At 48.1% G+C, this 20111-nt stretch overlaps 1 protein-coding gene across 3 annotated transcripts in view; it reads right to left on the bottom strand.

Moving 5' to 3' along the window:
* Positions 1-20111, bottom strand: part of PFKM (phosphofructokinase, muscle) — a 43488-nt gene that overhangs the window by 697 nt on the left and 22680 nt on the right. For 2 of the 3 annotated variants that reach the window (XM_077753263.1, XM_077753264.1), the window contains 21 exons: positions 19659-19751; positions 13165-13238; positions 12241-12318; positions 10521-10710; positions 10133-10298; positions 9366-9410; positions 8827-8935; positions 8620-8715; positions 8288-8380; positions 7575-7700; positions 6347-6411; positions 5783-5852; positions 4884-5033; positions 4369-4439; positions 3917-4004; positions 3693-3845; positions 3040-3204; positions 1933-1994; positions 1593-1704; positions 250-349; positions 63-168 (listed from right to left, as the gene is read on the bottom strand). In XM_077753263.1, coding sequence (XP_077609389.1) covers positions 63-168; positions 250-349; positions 1593-1704; positions 1933-1994; positions 3040-3204; positions 3693-3845; positions 3917-4004; positions 4369-4439; positions 4884-5033; positions 5783-5852; positions 6347-6411; positions 7575-7700; positions 8288-8380; positions 8620-8715; positions 8827-8935; positions 9366-9410; positions 10133-10298; positions 10521-10710; positions 12241-12318; positions 13165-13238; positions 19659-19751 — 2212 coding nt within the window. Of the gene's footprint in view, positions 1-62; positions 169-249; positions 350-1592; positions 1705-1932; positions 1995-3039; positions 3205-3692; positions 3846-3916; positions 4005-4368; positions 4440-4883; positions 5034-5782; positions 5853-6346; positions 6412-7574; positions 7701-8287; positions 8381-8619; positions 8716-8826; positions 8936-9365; positions 9411-10132; positions 10299-10520; positions 10711-12240; positions 12319-13164; positions 13239-14770; positions 14790-19658; positions 19752-20111 lie in introns of those variants that run through there. The other variant, XM_077753265.1, reaches the window with a different exon arrangement.

The raw sequence follows: 20111 nt of genomic DNA, 5'->3' as shown, positions 1-20111 counted from the left end.
CTGAAGACAGCGAACAAGTTGGGAAGAGTAGTTGAAACTACCGGGGAAGTAGATGTACTCACTCAAAATCTGTCTGCTCCTTTAGCTCAGTCACTGGTTGAAAGACCAGAGCCCTCTTACGCATACCCAGAACACAGCCCGAGTCTGGTGTATTGGCGAAGATCCTCCCTGTAATAAAGGATGGTCAGTAAGCTCCTATAATGGAGAACCAGGCTCTATGAAGGGGCCTGCCCCTCTTACCCCACCTACCATTACGGTAACTCTCTTTGATTTTCCCGGACATCCAGTTCATAGCCTTGGCACCCATCTTAGTGGCAAAATTCCTGTCAAATGGAGTTGGGCTTCCACCCTGGAAAAAGAATCATAAAAATTACAGAGGGAAGGATTCTAATGAGTGGCAGAAATATCTGAATAAAAGGAAACGAACAGGCCCCAGACTTGGAGCTAGAAACCGGAATCCAGAGGTCGAACCATGAAGGAAACTCTTGAGACAGTGCTGAGAACAGGGTGAGCTGGCACAGCTTATTTGGCCATTTATGAGGTGTAAAGAGTAACTAATTAGATAAGGGGGGAGCTGGTCTCTGGTCTCATGGCTGCCAGATCCTGTTCATCCACTTCCAGTCTGGCCAGTCACCTCCCTGCCCCTCTTGAGCCTAGGAAGCTTTTGTCAATCACCATCATCAATGACAGAAGTATTCCTTGCAAACCAATATAGATGTCCTTGATAACACCTCAGAATACTATAAAACATCATGTAGGTTTTCTCTGAACTAAGTGAAAATAGGTGGGGAAGTGGGGAATAGATGACCATACTCTATCCAATCGTACCCCATTCCTGCAGAGGCTAATAAGCTCATTCAAGCTGAGATACTGGGAATTCATATGTGGGTATACAAAGGTCAAAGGTCCATACTTAAGCAGCATCAGCTGGGGACACTTGGGATGGGGAGGCCCAAGACCACCAGTACCATCTGTGAGCGAGGTATGCCATAGGCAGGGATTGAATGTGGAGAGCAGAAGGGAATTCACTTCCCCCTGAAACCCCAGTTAGTGGAGACGGAGCGCAACATCAGCAAGGTGGCTATCCTCCTTGCACAGGAAGGCAGCACGGTGTGCTGGGAAGAGCACTGGAATGCATTCTGGCTCTCACCCAAGCTTGATGAGCAGCCCTGGAAAAACTGTTTGTTCTGTCTGGGCCTCATTTTCTTCATCTGAATTAATGGTTCTCAACTGGAGATGATTTTGCCCCCCAGGGGACATTTGGCAAAGTCTGAGACGTTTTGTTTTTGTTACAGCTTAGAAGGAGGTTGTGCCGGCATCTAGTGGGTAGAGTCCAAGGATGTTGCTAAAGTATCCCACAATGACACAGAACAGCCACCCGCAACAAAGAATTATCCAGCCCAAAATGGTAAAGGTGCCAACGTTGAGAATTCCTGCCCTGGGATGGACCACATAACCTTAGTAAAAATTGCAGGCTCATGCTCTCTGGTGACACTGACAGCCTTCAGCAGTTTGGGGGCCACTTGGAGACCCAATGGCTATCGGGAGTTGTGGCCATCTGGTGAAGGGCGTGACTGGGGTTTCTTCCTGACCTGCTGCATGTGGCCAAGCACATTCTTCCTGCTGTCAAAGATGCCCTTCCCCTCCTCAGAGTACAGGTTGAAGATGAAGTCGGTGGTATAGTTCTCATTGCACTTCTCGTTCCTGCCAAGTAGAAACCAAAAGCCTGTGACTTTGGTTGTCTCCCCATCCCTCCCAACCCTTTTCTGCTTCTGTAGGCTTTGTTCTTCCCTTTTCTGTCTCCTCCCATGGCTCCGGTTCTCTCCCTTTGTCCCCAAATTTCTCAGGGTGTCCAACCATGGATTCATTCTGTGGGCTAGAGCCAAAGTCTAACTGTTCTCTTCAATTAGGAACAAACTGTGGATGAGGTACCTTAACACCAAGCCCCTTTTCACAGTGGTTTTCATCTTTTGCACCAGATGTTCAACATTTGCCTGAAAATAAGAGAGTAAATCCTAAGCGTAGCCAGGAGTAGATAAGGCCAGGCAGGTGCATGGATCTCTTGTACCCACCGGGCCTCTCCAGAAGGGAAGAGGGACTGGGGGAGAACTGTTTACAGTCCCGTGCCTCGTCCCTGTGAGGAGTTCAGTGCACACTGAAATGTAAACAAAGACTACAAATGAGCCAGGCAGAACCGGGAGAGGGTAAGTTAGGGACAGACATGGTAACTGCCAGTCTTCACCTTTCCATCTGCTCCCAGTGTCCCCTTCTAGGGGTTCTGCTTCCCTTCCCTCAGAGGGCTGACTCTGCTCACCATGTCGGCCTTTAAATGGGCTGCTTGTGTATGCAGCAGTGCTTCACCTGGGAGGAACCAGTTCCTTCATCTGGGCTTTGAGCTGGGGGTGAAGGAGGAAGACTCCCACCCTCCATTCCTGGCAGGGGCTGCTTGGCTCTTGCATAAGGGAGTCCCCTCAGCCTGCTGCCCCTCCACTTTGTGGCTCTTCTTTCCTCCAGTGAACTGAGATCTTGGAAAATTAGGATCAGACGACCCGTCTGAAAAAAAGGAATCAGCACCCCACCCCAACCCCAGAAGTGACAGGGACCAGAAAGAGAAGAGTCTGCTTTGGTAGCAAGGGAAGCCCAGGGGGATGGCATGATGCAGCAGAGACACCACCGACTTTGTCTGTTAAACCACCTACTCACAAGTTTAGAGAAGTCTTTTAACCTCTTTAAATCTTTCTCATCTGTAACACAGAGATAATAGTTCCCTTGCACATGTGTTTTGAAGACAAAATGCAAAAACACATTGAGAAGGGCTTAGCAACACAGGGCCTTCAAAACGAATGCTCCAGCAACAGAAGGTGTGGTCATGTGTGTGAGGTTACACCGGAAATGCCCACTTGCTGCTCTGTCTAGTTTCCTTGCAGGGCCCCAAAGACCAAGCAGCGATCCTCATCTTGAGCTTTCGCAGCTCAGGATGCTGTGGGGACAGACCAGGGCAGGGGAGAGCTACATAACAGGTTCTGAGTGGCCACCTACCTGCAGGTCCCGAATGGTGAAGGGCTCCTCAAAAATGTAGGCAGCATCGGCCCCCGCTGCCAGTCCCGCCATGGTGGCCAGGTAGCCACAGTAGCCACCCATAGTTTCAATAATAAACACCCGACGCTTGGTGCCTGCCGCTGATTGCTTGATGCGGTCACAGGTCTGCAGAGACAATGGGTCACAGTTAGAAAGCCAGGGTCTGGGATCCGATTCTTGTCACTTCTCTGGCCCCTGCCATAAACCAGCGCCAGAGCGCCACCCTCCCCAGGTCAGCCAGGCCCCTACGCCTCATCAAGTTCTTGCCTTTGAGGACAGCAGGCACATCTGCCAACCACACTGTGAAAACTCCTCTCCTGGGAAGGAAGCTATACTTACTCTTTCTGTTGGTCAGGGTTAGGAAAATGAAGCTATCTGACCTCAGGACAGAAAGACATTTGGTGTGCAGAGTACTGATGCATTGGAGGCAGACGGGTGAGAACGAACACCGTAGTGCAGTTACATAAAGTGCGTAAAGGCCTGGGCTCAAAGAAGCACCATTCAAACACCGTCACTCGGTTAGGACAGAAACAGTAGCTCACTCTCCAGGAGCACATGCAGCCCAGGGATTACAGAGCTGGCCAGAGGCCTGGGAAGCGGCGGCGGGCTCTCACCGTGCAGATGGTGTTGAGTGCTGTGTCAGCCCCCACACTAAAGTCCGAGCCGGGGACGTTGTTGGAGACTGTCGCAGGGATGACCACAAACGGGATGCACAGCTCGTCAAACAGCTTCCTGCCCTCCATCAGTTCCAGGCCCCCTGTGTAAGCCTGAGAAGAGCGGCAGCAATAAGGAGAGAGGGAAAGGGCGGGGGGAGGGGAACAAACGGGCCGGCACTCACCTCAAAGCCCCCGATGATGACAAGGCCCTGAATGTTAAACTTAGTGATGTTGGCACTGATCTGCTCAAAGCTCTTCTTGGGTAGAGTCCTAGTCGATTGGGGTGAGGCGGGGGTGGGTGATGAGGTGATGGAATTTGGAGAGTTAAGCAAAGTTGAGGGAGAAAAAAAGCTAGAATTAGAAGATGCTTTATGTCTAACTTCTTGACCTGTGTCCCCTTCCCTGCCCCACCTCTCATGGCTGTCTAAGGACACATCCTGGGGCTTTAAATTGCTAGAGCCACTAAGAGATGTCTAGATGGGCATGCCTGCCTACACTGACTGAGGCAACTGTCCTTGGGGACAGAAGATGCAGACTGCAGCAGTGTAGATGCTGAGCTAATGAACTGACACCCACGTTCCAAGGGACATCTTTAGGAGTGACTAGGAGGAGGTGCTCCCGTAATGCCACTTACCTTTTAGTCCCAAGTTTGGAACCACCTTGGCCAGTCCAGCCCCCAACATAGCTCCAGCTGGCTTCCTCAATCTGCAGGAAAAGGTCACGTAGGTCTGCCTTGTGGACTGAACGCCACTTCCTGAGTTCTCATCTCACCCCGACACCCCCCTGGCTGGAGAAGAAACACCACACACCGGCTTTTCCCCACCTCAGTGAACTTCCTCCGGTCTTATTGCTCAGTCACAAATATTAGGCACCTACTTATGCCAGGCACTGCACTGAGCTTTGGGACAGAGAATTAAATAAGATATGTTGCCTGCAAAGGGTTTGTTTCAGTGACTCCTGCCTATTCATACTGCCCTGGAATTAAGCATCTACTTCTGCTCAAACCCTGAGAGGAAAGAAAGGTAGAGAAAGATAGGGGAGGGGCCAGGAGAAAGAAGAAGACGAACAGGCCACTCCTGCTACACTTACCCTCCCCATGACTACTCTTGGCCCCAGAGTATGTGCTCCCCTTCCTTTTAGTCCCCGTACCTGACCCTTGGCCAGGCCCTCGAAGCCATCATGCACAACCAGCACCCGGTTGCCCTGGATGAGGCCAATCCTCACGGTGGAGCGGACGGCAGCATTCATGCCTGCGGCCGGCGCCCCCACGTTCATCACGGCCACTGTGTGTGTGCTACCCTGGGGAGAAGGAAGCGGAGAGGGAGCAGGGCGAAGAGGGGGACAGGTCAGTAAGGGAAGCTGAACTCTTGAGTCCTAGGGTCAGGACATGGAGCTCAGGACAACACGGTCCCCTCCCCAGGAATGCCGGCACAGCCTGTTCCCTCATCCTGTGGAAGCGAATTCTTTATCACAAATCAATAAGGAAAGCCACAGGCTCTGCCCACAGACAGCATTACATAACGAATGAGGCCTTCCAGAGCAGCATTTCCCGAAGTGTGGTTCTTGGACAGCCTGATCTAGGGAGCCTGTTAAACCTGCCTACTCCTGGCCCCAACCCCAGATCTAAATCCTCTCTGCGGGAAGGATCCAGCAATCTGCATGTTTAATAAGCAGCCCAGATGATTCTGAGTGTCTGATAGACACTGAGAAGCACTACTTCAGTGGAAGAAGTGGCTAAAGTACACTCAGATATGACTATTCCCAGGTTTGCCCAGGGGATTAACCCATAAACCTTTTTCCCAGTCCTTGCAAGCTACCTCGTCAGTCCTAAATTGGATGTGGGCCTTGGGGCAGAGACGTCCAGGGCACTAAGGATATGGGGTTGGTATCTGGGGAGGCTAAGAGAAAATTTCTTAGCAGGGTCCGGGACTCAGCACTAGAGAGTACAGTGGGGCACAGAAGCTGGCGAGGCTACAGGTTGTATGGAGTGGAGGCAGCACTTCACAGAGGGAGACTGAGCGACAGAGTCAAAGGGAGAGAGAACTCACCGGTCCCTTAGTGACTGGGGGTCTGATGTGAGCCAGAAGCTTGTATACCTCCCAGTTGTTCATGAAGCTCCTGGGAAAAGTACAGGTGGGATGGGGGGTCTTCAGGCCACTCCCCATGGCCAGCAGCCAAGGGGATCTAAAGTTTTGCTTCCAGCGTGAAGTCCAACAGGGCAAACCTCAAAGGACATAACTGGGACACAGCAGGGATTGGGCAGGGGCCGAAAAAGGGCCAGTAACTGACCAAATCCTCCCTGAGGACTCTTCTCCGAGGCACTGTGCTCAGCATGAGATGCTGCCCCTTTGGCTAGAGAAACTGAAAACCTGGATGGAACCCACACACAAAACCACCAGATTATAGCAGGCCAATCCCAGGAAGAGCAGCCCTGGGACAAACTGTGCTTCCTGGTCCCCTCTCAACCAACTCTCTCAGGAAGGAACGGTCACAGAGACAGTAAGAAGGGGAAGGGACAGAAGCTCTTATGTTGGGTCTGAAACTATGTCCATTTTCTGCTTCATTCCAATATCTGACTCCTGTAGCTAGTGAGCTTCTGGTCATTTCCTCACCGGCCTCTCAGCTTCATGGCTTCATCAAATTTCCTGTCGTTCATGGCCTTGGTCACATCTTTGGTCTGAGGGAGGAGCACAGCAAGAGTCACGACTACAGGGCAGGGTTCCACACAGCTGGATTTCTAGCCCATGGTAACACTCTGCCTGTCTCCACGCTTATGCCTGGATCCTGCCCACCATGCCTCCCACCTTTCCTGTGCTCCCCAAACGTTCACAGAAAGCAGCATCTTTGTTTTTCCTTAATTTTCAGAGCAATGAGCAGCAAAAGGAAGGAGCTGATTCAATGCTCTACTTATTAGAATATTTTTCAGAGTAGAGGAGTGCTCACAGATAAAGTAGCATCTTACTCCATTCGGTACCCAGGGCCACAACCTCAAAGTAGCCTCTAAACTGAGTAAATGGAGTAGACCCTACAGATCCCAGAAGAAGAAAAGCTGATCCCTGCCATGTGTCTCCCAGCTACTGATTTCTGCTCTGTGGGCCAGTGCTTTAGCTTTTGGGATACACAGCAAGGCTGGAGCCTGTCTGCGCTGTAGGTTGCTGAGACTCCCGAGTCTAAGAGAGAAGCAGGCCAGGAAATGGGGAGTCAGCCCTGAGCATGCAGGCCAGCCCTGAGGATCAGCCAGACATCTTAGCTCCCAGACACACTGCTCTGTGGTATCATAGGAATGATTCCTTTGTAATAAGAGCCATTTCCTGAGCACCCAGTATTTCCTAGATACTGCATAAGACTTTTTACAAAGATTCCCTCCACTCTTCTAGTAGCCCTCAAGGTGAGCGTTAGGAACCTCATGTTGTTTCAGAGAAACATGTTCAAGGTAGAAATCATAGAAACATATGAGCTAGCCAGCCAGACCTTAATAATATTCCCTGCTTTTAATAATGTTTGGAGAGAGACTGTATTTCTTTTCCAACAAAGACATGGCAAAAGCATCTGAGTCTGGATATGGTGCAATATTGGGTCTCACTACTTGGTAGGATGTAGCCTCTCTCACGTTCCTTAGGAACACTTAACAGATGGGGACACTGAGGCTTAGAGAGGTGACAGCTCCTATGCAAAGCCTACTGTGCCCTTTCCCTATTTGACTCTAACTACACCATGCTGCCCCTCCATCTCCAACAGGAGTTCCAGTGCCCTTCGAAGTTGGTCTCTTTTCCTTTAAGCTCCAGCTCAAAAGATAAGGGCTTGGGGCTCTTAGGAAGGGGAGCTGAGGTCAGTACTTACCATCTGGACACACTCCATGAGGGGCAGGCGCACAGCCTGGTTACCAGAGAGGCTCACCACACAGGCTGGTGTGTCCGGGGTCCCCTCCAAAAGCGCCATCACTGCTTCCACACCCATCCTGCTGCCCTGCAGGAACCCAGGGAGCAAAGACAGTCTGGTTCAGGCCTCCCTGTCTGGTCAGGGCCTGGAGAGCCAGGGCACCGAGGCCCTTCCAAATCACAGGGTTGAGGTGCACATTTAAGAACTACAGCTAAGAGCTTATGGGGCTTTACCTCCCTACACAGATTTCATCTAAAGCTTGATTCTTCATCCTCTTGCCATTGGAACTCTATTTGGTTCCAGGGAAGCAGGTCTATTGTAGTAATCGAGGAGATCACTGAGGCTTAATATTCCCTTCTTATTGATAAAACAAGGAAGAGTATTGCCTCTCTCTTCTAATGAAAGTAGGATAAGAGGGTTCAACCTGAGTGTCTGAGGTTAGGTCTCAATAGTTTTACCAATGCTCAAAGCTGAGATACCTGATCTTCATATTATATGGAGAGCATATAATTTCCCATCATTTTTTGCAACAGAAGAGAACTCTTGAGTGTATGGAAATGGTTCAAGAGCCACTGCAGTCTGGAGGTGGCATGGCCAGTGGTGCAAGCCCCTGTCCTGGGAAGTGGGGTTCTGCAGGGGAAGGACGGCAAGAGGCACAGAACCCCATGACTTACCAGGATCCTGTCGAAGGCTGATGGTGTCCCACCCCGCTGCACATGCCCCAAGACAGTGACCCGGGTGTCATACCCCAGACGCTTTACCACCAGCTGAGGAGACCAAAAGAGGGACAGAGAGAGGGGTACAGAGTCAAAGAGAGAAAACAAGCAGAGGCTTAGATAAACCACGATGGATTAGCTTCTTATCTTATATCTTATCTTCCTGGGAAGCCAGGGGGCAGGAAAGCTGGGGAGAGATGTGCAGAAGGACTAAGGGGAGACTCAGAAGTCACTGGAGAAGGGGGTGGGGGGTGGTGTCCAAGGTCTCTTCTGGTTTCATTCATACTAACATTCTTGATGTCTTCTGAGGTGATGGGTTTCCCAGTCTTGTCGATGGCACCCTCAGCCACAATGATGATGTTGAGACGAGAACCACGGGTCCTTGTCTGGTCAAGAACAAAGAGGAAAGTGGTCAGCGGGTGAAACTGATGGAGGGGAAGTGCATCATCCACAGAACAGGCGAGCGGTTTTTCAAGGGCAAAATAAAGTGCCAGTACCTCGGTGAGCCGGCGACAAAGATGCTCCTCCCAGTCGTCATCCGGTGGACACTCAGGAATAAAAACCCAGTCAGCCCCACAGGAGAGAGACGTGACAAGGGCCAGGTATCTGAGATGAGAGGCAGAAGCGTCACGCTAGGAGCCATACTCCATAAACTGCATCACCCATACCCGGCAGGTCCGCCTGGCCCTATCACTGGTGAAATGTGTGAGGATCTGTGTTTTCGTGCTTGGGGGGAGAGTAAGAGTGCCGCCGAGACAGCTTCTCAATGAGGTTTTGTCCCTGAAGAGCACCTTCTACTCATGCTCACCTGACACGGTGGCTTCTAATCTCAGAGCGGCATCTGACCTGTGCACGGGCACAAAGGCACACCCTTGCACATGTGGTTATGGGGGTTGGGACAGGGAGAGGGGGCCACGCTGAGATGAGCATGGACATCTCTGGGTCTGCTGTCCCTGGGAGACCTCTTTGGACTCTCCGGGGAAGAGAAGGCTGCTGCTGGTTCCACAGAGCAGATGAATCAAGACGGGGATCTTACCCACAGTGCCGGCCCATCACTTCTAGCACAAACGTCCTCTGGTGGCTGCAAGACACAGACATAGGACCTTCACAGTCCAAGTGTCCTGATGGTCCCAAGCCGCCACCCACATCTAGGCCACATAACCTCCCTGGGAGATACATTTACATAAATGCCCAGCAGGTTTCTGAAAAGACCAGGAAGACCCAGACCTAGGTCCAGGGTGGCTACAGGGTGACTAAAACAGAACAGTAAAAGGTGTCAGTACTGCGGCTCTGTTCCAAGGAGCGATGGGGTCCAGGAAGGGAAGGAAACAATAGGAAAAGAAGTGAAGAAATGAGGACTCAACCAGCCTGGAATCCCGTAGGATGACCCTGGCAAACTGCTGCCTTCCGCCTCCCATATTCTCCCACACTGCCTCCCCAGGCCGCCTGCTGAGCAGCGGCGGTGACGGCCTCAGCAATCTGCTATGGCTGAAAGGGTGGCTGAGGTTTGGGGCTCCCTGCACTTGTCTCAGGTTGAACACTAATCATCTGGGAGACCACGGGTATTAAAGCCCTCAGAGCTACACTGTGGACAGTGGGCAAGACAGTGACAGGACGCAAACTTACAGCACGTAGACAGCAGTGCAATTTCAGGGCTCTGGGGTGCTTCTTAGTTAAAGACAGTGTTCTAGCCCGAGAAAACAGGTCGTTGGAAGTCTAGAGCCCAAGGGCATTAATCTCTCTAGCCTTATAGCCTGTCCCAGATGCCATCCTTCCCCGCCGCCTCCCTGCAAGCCCCCTTACCTCTGAGCAGTGGTGGTGATGGCGTCCACAATCTCTATGATCCGGTGCAAAGCAGAATCAGTGCCAATAGTCATATCAGTGCCACAAAAGTCATTGTCAATTGAGCCCACCAAGCCCACGATGTTCAGGTAGCTGGACTTCGTAGCCTCCTCCGCTGTGATCTTACCTGACAAAGAGAAGCAAACCAGGAGCCACCGGGTGAGGTGCTTGACATGCCTAAAGTGCAGATGACTGGAGAGAGAAGGAACTGCAGCCAATGGGAAGTATAAGCAATGGCAGAGGAAGGAGAGCAAAGACCTCCCTTTTGTGTCTGGGTGATGGTTTCCTCCAATGGGAGGAGAGGGCTGTGTGTGCACGCCCACAAACAATAGTTATGACAATGTCTCACCCGCTTTCTGGAGGTCACTCAGTAAGTCACTCCACTCAGAACGGAAGGTGTCAGCCCCAGTGAGGCTACCGTCACCCCCGATGACACACAGATTGGTAATCCCACGCTTCACCAGGTTGTGGGCAGCACGGAGTCGTCCCTCTCGTTCACGGAAGTCCTTGCACCGGGCACTTCCAATGACTGTGCCGCCCTGTGGGGAAGAAATAGAAGTCAGCTCCCCAGATGACACAGCCAAATTTGGGCTCAACATGCTAAGATTTCCCCTATTCCAACATTGTGATGAGCTGTCATAACCACCTGGCTTTCTAGGAAGTGCCCTGACATCCTTAAGAGTCATTTGTCCTTTCTAGGGGCACCTGGGTGGCTCAGTTGGTTAAGTGTTCGACTCTTGATTCAGCTCAGGTCACGATCTCACAGTTTGTGGGATTGAGCCTCACATCGGGATTCTGTCTCTCCCTCTCTCTTTGCCCCTTCCCCACTCGCAACTCCCTCTCAAAATAAATAAACTTAAAAAAAAAAAAGAATCATTTGTCCTTTCTAAAGGAAAGGGAAATAATTCTGGTTGAGCTATCATAGGGTCATTCCTATATTCTGCTACACCTCTTAGAAGACTGCTAAGATTAACCCATTCCATTGAAGGCTTTGTTATCAAAGTGATTATCCTCAAGGATAGCAAAGGAATACATACATACTGTTGGCTTTTAGAATAATTTCCATCTTTCACATGTTCTTAGAAATGTAAGACGCGGCACTGACTTTAGTCTTTGGAAATTCTCCCCAGTGGCCTGACTTTATTGGATTGTGTCCAAACTGTTATTAGGAGTTCATCCCAATGTGCTTTCCCTCTTGAACTCACGGATTTCTAATTGTAACCAGGCCCTGCCAATCCTTTCCCCTTCACTGCTCGGGATCTATGGTGCTCGTAGAAGGAAGTATCCACATAGTCACAGGAAAAACAGTTCTGAGTATTATAGATGTCCCAAGAGAGGTAAGAATACTTAGAGTTTTCACAAATCATATAAGCTTCTGGCATCCATGCCTTTTGATAGAGAATTCTGACTCGTTTTCACACCACTTAACAGCAGGTACCATTGCCTATAAAGAACCTTCGCGAAGTACTGCATATTACATTTCTTCCCATGGATTTTTAGAGGAGTGAGGTAAAGAATGGGGACACAAATTTAATTTGTAGATTTTTCAGTAAACCAGAAAATAGGTATATAATGACTTACAGAAAGTAGCACAAGGGGTTGTGGTGGATACAATCAGCATAATCTTAAGGTATTTTCGGAAACTCTAAAAGGCTGCACTGGTTCCTTCCTCCCTTAAACAGTGTGGTTTCGGGTGACCTTCTCACCATCACATGAGGACCGGCAGATTTCAGCTCTACTTCTGACTCTGGCTCCAGGCCTCTGGGAAGGTTATTTTCCTGGCCAGACCTTCCCTGTGACCCCAGAGCAGGACCTGCTTACATGCCAGTTCCTTAAGTCTTGCCTATGACCTTTCTATAAAGAGCAGACTGTCCTGTGACCTCACCCCACCCTGATGCCAGGGTGATGTTTTCAAACGCAAAGAGTAAAGGGCAGTTGTGGCACCTCTCTTGCCACAGAACCCTTCACGTCAAGCCACGTGGGGGGATCTTGAGCAACCAGGAGGCAAAACCAGAATTGGGTGGGACAATGACAGCACAAATGAGGGACAGGAATCCTCTGGAACATACCAGCTGAAGCATCATGGAAACGCTCTCCCAGGTGGCTTCCCTGATGTTATCTCCACCATCCACCAGGCCTTGATAACCCTGTGGAGCACATTACACCCATTCAGCCTCTGCTAGGCCAGAGGTTCTCCCTAACCCCCCACGATTAGGACAGGATCTTTGGAAAGTAGTTCTCTGAGAATCAAGCCATTTCCTCCCATTACTGATCTCTGGATGGCCATGACATTGTCGTATTTAACACAGTCCAAGGAAGAAGACATCAACCTTTCAATACCCTCGTCTATTTTCCTGCAATCTCGAAAGGTTAGGATGTCCTTCCTAATATTTCATCCTAATTCCTCTTGTTTCTGGCTCATCCATTTCCTCTGATCTGCTTCCCCAGGGAGGTAGATAGCAGATAGCTTTGATAACAGTAGAGGGAAAAGGGAAAGGTGGTGAAAGGAGGGCAGGAGAGAAATGGGACTTGAAAAGAAAAAATCCAGGAGAAGGCAGATAAGCCTTACAGAGGGAAGAGTGGGCAAAGAATGAGAGGGAAGAGAGAGAAGGGTAGAAGAGCTGGAACCTCAGAAGGTTCAGCAAACTGCAGAAATCTGATGAGACTTTGTTCCTTCCAAAGGCTCTGTCTCTGGACATACTAAATTTTTTGTGAAATCCTCATTTCAGCTTCTCTCTTTGTTTTGGTGGAGATAAGGGGAGGAGAGAGCTACTTCTTCCTTTGAATTGAACAGGCAACATGAGGACCCAGTCTGTAGATCCCTGTAGTCCCACCATCATTAGTGGAGACTGGAGTCTGGGAGAGACATGGAGACAGGGAGCTAAGCCAGATTCCGGAGGCATAGCATGTAACTGGGAGGTGAGGAGAGAGGAAGTGGGGAGGGGAGGAGCAGAAAACAGAAAGAATGATGGAGAACAAAGTAGAGAACCAACCTCATGGACAAAAAAGACACGGGCACCAGTAAAGATACCAACTCGAACCACAGCCCTGACAGCGGCATTCATACCTGAATGGAGGGAAGGAAAACGAAAGGAAGAGGTTACTCCTGAGAAAAGCAGCCTGGACTACAAGATATAACTCAGTCCTTCTTTTAAGCTTTTCTCTGACTCTAGAATACTCCTCTCCTCCAAGTCTTCTGGCCTGCCCACTAACACTAAATTATCGTGTTCAATGTTCATGTAGCTCCAGATACCCCCAATTCATCCCCTTCCCCCCACAATCCCATTTTTCCTAAGACCTTTCCTTGGCAGGGCAATCCGGGGACTAATAATCTTAAGTGCTGACTGTAGGGTTAGACACTGCTAACTGCTTGTCAAACCTCATCTCATTTAATCCTCTCCACAACCCTGAAGTTACCTCCATTTTACAGATTTGGAAACTAAAGTTCAAAGAGGTCAAAGTCACAGAGCCCAGTCTCTCCACTGGGAGGAAGAATCAGGACTAAAACTAATTAGGACTAAAACAGAGAGGCGAGCCTTTCCCTTCTCTCCCATGTAAGTGTTATCCCTTTCAAGTAGCTACTCAGTGACAAGAACTGTCTCTCCTGAGAGTACTGTGGGGGAACCGCCCCGCACAGCACACAATACACAGTGGAAGCTGTACTGGCCTCCGTATTAGAAACAGTGCTACTGATAATTGTCCTAAGCAGAGCCTCCTTGGTGAGACATGGAACACACTCCTGGGTCTTGGTCCCGGCCACCCCATCCTGCCTCGTAATGTGAGAAGCGTTCACGGTGAGGCTCAAGGAATCTCAGAGCCCTGATAGATCAATTTCTTATGAACCATTTTTGCCACTCTCCCTCAGATACCCCAGTACATGTTTTTGTTTCAATCTACAATCTCTTCCTAGGGTCCTTAATCCTGCCTGGAGAAATATTATGTACCAGTGAGCACTAGAGAAACCAGTAATTTGAAAAATCTGCTAAACTCCATCATGAGCTCCTATAAACTTGAAAGCTACCTGGAACGAAATATCCAAAAAGACCAAACTGTCTGTTTTGGAGGGTTTTTGTTTTTTGTTTTTTTTTTTTTGAAAAGTTGGTGTTAGATGGCTGTAAGCACCAAATCAAATTGAAGGCCCATTCACTCACTGAGTGAATATTTACTAAACACCTACCATGGTCCCTGCACTATCTAGGCACTAAGGAAACAGCAGTGAATGATACAGTCTCGGGATGTGAAGATACAGGAGTTGGTAATGGTCCTCAAGACTTCTGAAGAATACAATATGGTTACAATATGGATCCCTATGAAGGAGATTTGTACAAAGTACGGTGGGGAAAGGAGCATCTAAGCTGCCAGAAAGGAAGTCAGAACAGGTTATATAGAAAAGACTGCATTTGACCTGAGACCTAAAGGACAATTTCCTTATAAATCTTTTATGTCAGGTGGACACTTTGGGGGACAGTGCTCTAGGCAGGGAAATAGCACAAATAAAGGTGAGGGTCAAGAAACAACCTTAGGTAACTCAGCATTACAAAGAATAAAATGTAAGCTAGGAAGTGGTGAGTGGTGAAGCTACAACAGGTAAGCAGGCACCTGTATGCCACGCGAGGAAGTCTGGCTCTTATTCTGTAGGCCAGGGTTTGATTGGGGATCCATGGGTGATGGTTTCAGGGAATCCATGAACCCATGAAACCGTATGAAAAGTTTTCTGGGCACGGGAATTTCCTTGGGAGAAGGTCCGCAGCTTTCATTTGATTCTTAAAAGGGTCTTTGACCTAGAAAACAAAAGTTGCAAATGATGGAGAATCTCTGAGGAATTTTGAGAATGGAGAGACATGACGCTATCTGTATATCAGAAAGATCACTGTGGCTGCAATGTGGAGGACACTGGGATAAGATGGCTCTCAGGCAGCCTTGACAAAATGAGGGCCTAGACTGAGAGAGTGGCATTTGGGACAACACAGAGACACTGGGCAGGAGACACTGAGGAAACAGAAGCATAGCAGTGAGGTTAGATTTCAAGGCGGTGGAGAAGAAGATGGAAAAGCCCCATAACTGACAGGCAAAGAGTAAGACTGAAGTGAAATGAACTAAGCAGAGGCAAGTTTTGATTTGGGTAGGTAAGAGTATGGATGATACACTCGTATGTGGATATGCTGAGCTTGAAGTTCTTGTGGAACACCCATGTGGACTTGGGAGAGACGGTTTCACAAGAATATGTAGAATAAGAATAGGAAAGGCAAGGAATGGAACACTGAGGGAAACCAATGCTGACGGAACGAGCAGGGGAAGATGGGTTCCATGACAGAAGTTAATGAACAGCAAGAAAGACAAAAAGAAATCCAGGTCTTAGCCATGTCTTGGAAGCCAAAGGGAACAGTTTCAAGAAGTTGTAACAGTGCCAAATGCTTCCAATAATTGATCTAAGATAAGAACAGGGAGGTTGGGCTTGCCAACAAGAGGTCACTGGTGAGCAGTCATCAAAGCCCACCTTCGCCATCACTAAGGCAAAGTCGCACTAAGTATAGAAGTCTAAAGTCACACGGTCAAACTGAAGGAATCAAAATGGAAAAATCTGTGATGGGAGCAGGCTTCTCAGAAGCTTTAGGAAAAGCCTGTGTGTATGAAAAGAACAAAGTCAGGGTCCATGCAAAGCCATCAGGGCCTTAGGAAGGATAAATCAGTAGGTCAAAACAGATATGAAACTGTTGTTTATTTATTTTCTAGACTTTCACAAGGCCTATGAGCTTCTCTATTGGATACCTGGGGTTCTGGAGTATGAATGTGTAATCTTAAGAACTAAGGAAAAAACATTTTTCTGAAATTTATAGGTTGGAATGCTATTTCCTACTCCCAAGCTGAGTAAGGGTAGGGGAGAAAGATTTAAGAAAAACAAATGACTTAAGAGGCTTTAAGTATCAAGTAAACAATAGACGGCAGGTAGGAAATATCCAAATCTACTGGACAGAAGAAAAATCCCACAAAAAAAGAAGATTCTTTCTCTTCTCTCCTTCCTTTTTACCTTCTTACCTCAGTCTTATGAACCTCCAGAGGTCATCCTGCCTCTAGGTTAGACAGCTGTTTTCCTAGAAATCAAGCTTTAGGACCCTTATTGTCTCCTATACTTGCGTTTCTTTCTTTCTTTTTTTTTTTTTTAATGTTTTATTTACTTCTAGGAGAGAGAGAGAGACAGCGTGAGCAGGGGAGGGTCAGAGAGACAGGGAGTCACAGACTGAAATAGGCTCCAGGCTCTGAGATGGAAGTCAGCACAGAGCCCGACGCGGGGCTCGAACCCACGAACCGCGAGATCATGATCTAAGCGAAAGTCGGACGCTTAACCGACTAAGCCACCCAGGTGCCCCTATACTTGTGTTTCAAACCCCCAGTTCCCTAGAATTCACAGACTGGGAGGTATACACATAACTTATGCTAGGTAGTCCCAGTAATTCTTTGGGCTCTCCTATTTAACACCGCTGGCCTATTCTGGTCCCAGATCAGTCCTGGCGAGGCTCTCCCTGGCTGTTCCACGTTGCCCTAAATAACCCTCTATTCGCAGCTGTCTGACTTATTAGAAGCAAGACGAAGGATAAGATTACAGGCACCACCCAGGGGGTATTCTTGGTACAGCCAGGAGGGGCTCTGGAGAACATCAGAGGCACGTACTTTGGAGTTTCTAATTACGGCCTGTAGGCAAGAGGCTTTGGGGAGAACTCTGCAGGGTAATGAGTCTCTATGACATGAGATAGAAAAAACTAATAAATGACTTGGTCCCTATCTTTTTGAAAGCAGACGTTGGAAAGTTTCTACCTTAATTGAACTTTGAATAAGAAAAAAAAAATCCTTTAATTCCAACATGAAAAATAGATACTAGATCTGAATTACATTTCTGACAAATGTGTAATTAATATTATGAATCCTAGAACAGCAATCCAGAGAAGTAACAGAATCCCTGTTCCTGTAATCCTTTAAAAACGGATAAACATGTATTTGGAATGGACTGCCTCTCTGAAGGCAGCAGGCTAGGGCGATGACTGAGATCCTTTCCAGCAGAATAAGCCAATGTCATGAGGCCAAATGTGGTATGGTTTAGCAGAGCTGGGGCCATTCCTGGGCTGGAATTTGTATCCACTCAGCCCAGCTTCTGAGCTCAGGGTGTCTGAAATCTGGCCTCTCTTCTGCTTTAAGTGGTTATTGGCTTTGCTACGCTCAGGGAATGACAGAGCTGTGGCCTCTGTGGTTTTTACAGAACCCAACCTTCACTTTCCCATGTGGCCCACAGCCTCTGGGTTAAAAATCATTTCTGTGCTCTCTCCCTCAGAGAACTAAAGATCATTAAACCTATCTCTGGGCAGGCCACTACTGTATTTGAGCTGCTCCTTCAGCTGAGACCTTCCAACTCTACTCTGAGTTTTCTGCTTTGCTTCCCTGCCTCCCTTAGTTCCATCCTGTACCACCTGCTCACATGCACCTGTGATGTTATGTGGCCTTGAAGTGGGATATTTCCCTGCGTACACTGCGCCTGTCACAGGATCCCATAGGCCTTGGTCCAGCTGGCCCTCCAGAAATCAGCTTATGTTAGCGCCTGCCTCTATGGAGGATGATCTTCCCTTAAAGCAGGTGACGGTCCCTCTAGAGTAAGAGGATTTCTGTGCTCAGGATCAGAAGCTGAAAGGGCTCTGTTGCTCTTAGATCCAAGTTAAATCCGAGATCTCTCTCTCAACCGCTTTTTTTTTTTTACCTCTTTCCCTCTTCAGAGAGCCTTTCTTTTTCATAAATTCCTAACTTTGTATGCCTCATTTGGATTTTTAGCAGGCTCTTGCTTTACTTAATCCAGTTTCTCAGGCCACCCTACCAAGATTTCAGGATCAACACTCAGAGTTTATACAGCATGGGATCCTTTTCAGGAGAGAGCGGAGAAGCAGTAGAAGTAAGGTCAGCCTCAAGTAGGGCTCTGCATTCCTAATCTGGCCACTCTTCCTGAACTCAGACCTCTGTGCCCTCCTTCCTAAGTGTCCCCATTCTGGCATTCTCATGTTCATAATATATATTGCAGTTACAATTAAATATACATTAGCGAAAATATTTATTTAAAGTCTAGATTTACTAATATATAAATGAGAAGGGTCATAAGAACAAAGACAATGTGTGACTTTCTCACTGATGTATCCTTAGTGCTTGCCATCCTGTTTGAGATGCAGGTGCTCAATTACGCCCTTTGTGTTTAATTAGGAATATGCTTATTTAGCACTTATGTTGTACGCCAGAAACTAGTGAATAAAGAATTCAGTTCAGAATCAAGAGTTCAGCCTCTTGAAATCTACCTTCTCCGTGAACTTTTCCTTGGTTAATCCAACCAAGGCCTATCTGTTCATTACAGAAGTGGGTTCTACTTGATTATGCACACTTGATTATTGTTATTTATGAGCCTTACATAAGAATTCTAGTAATGTATGTTATCTTTCCTTCTAAAACTAGAAGTTCCCAAAGGAAATTAACTTCTTTGCAACATACAAGGTAGGGCTCTAAGCAAAGTGGGTATTTAACACAAAGTCTAGGAAGCCTACGGAGAGTGGTGCAGAGTGAAGGGGAGACTAGCTGAAATCTCTTTCCTTCTCTATTTTTCTCACACAGTCTCCACATTCTGGTATCCCTCTCAAAGAGATTCTGCCTCTCTTCAGCATATTATAAATTACAATATAGAAGATAATCAAAAGAGAAAAAAAAATCACACATTCCCTATCTCCCACTTCATTTGTCCATATACCTGATTTCCCTGACTTCCAGGCTTCTGGGACTCAACCCAGAAAGGGGTTCTCTCTGTCTTTGCTTTCTGCTGCCCCCATACACACACCGTGGGTCTCTGCTGATTAACTGATGCTGTTCCTATTTGTTCGAGGGCTGAAGGAATGGAAGAGGAGGAATAGGCCGCAGAAAACTGAGCATGAAGCAGAACTGTGCCCAGTAGAAGGAAATGTGCTGTAGGAGTGAGGTGCCAGACCCTGGTCAGTGCAGGAACTCTACACACCTCAGCGGTAATACCTGAAGATCTAGCTAGGGCCCACCAAATACCAATTTCTGTGTCTCCCCTTTCCCCACCATTTCCAATGTACTTGAAGTGAATCCACCTACTGCTTTCTCAACAATTGTATTTCTTTAGTCTCTTTCTTCCTAATGATGCTTAAGAAAACACTAGTTTTTTAGGTACCAAGGGACCAAAATGGTCCCAAATCTTCAGAGAAACTTGGAAAAGAAGTTTTATGAAGATTTGAGTAAATTAAAGTAGAACAAATAATATCCAGAAGCACTTGGGGACTTAGACCTGACAGAGATTCTTGGGAAAGCCCAGGATTCCAGTGTGAATCTATAGGGGAGGACATTAAGGAGGGCAGTTCTGTTCTACAGGCTAAGGGAGTTATGTAACTTAAAGGGGCTACCAGCCATGTTTTTGGTGTCCCTCCCCAAGCAGGGCCTTCCTCCTTACCTTGGGCATCTCCACCAGAGGTTAACACGGCGATGGCTTTGCCAATCCCCAGGGTTTTGGCTGCATGGTGCTCTTCATGGGTCATGATCCACTCTAGAATTCAAGAGAACGATCAGTTAAGACACAGGTGGATCGAGGTGCTCAGGAAATGGCTGTTAGACTGGCTAGAGCCACCTCAGTCAGGCTCTCCCACTTACTAAGTCTGAGCTTTGCAGCCTGGGTATTTTGGACTTCTTCCAGAAGAGGGCCACACCCCCACAGACTGCCAAGCTGAAATGTCACAGTAATCAAACCCAAGACTGCAAAGGTCCTGGCTAATCCCTCCCACCTGAATTGGAGCCTATTTGGAGAACAAGCTAAGGTCAAGGGGAAGAGCAGTTGACTGAACAGAAATGAAAAAGGAAGGAGGAAAGTTAAGGTGCCTCAAAAATTGTTCCTTTTAATGAAGGGAAG

Source organism: Crocuta crocuta, unplaced genomic scaffold, assembly GCF_008692635.1.
Source record: "Crocuta crocuta isolate KB4526 unplaced genomic scaffold, BGI_CrCroc_1.0 scaffold30, whole genome shotgun sequence".
In the NCBI taxonomy this organism is placed as follows: Eukaryota; Metazoa; Chordata; class Mammalia; order Carnivora; family Hyaenidae; genus Crocuta; species Crocuta crocuta.
This window is presented reverse-complemented; position numbering and strand designations above follow the sequence as displayed.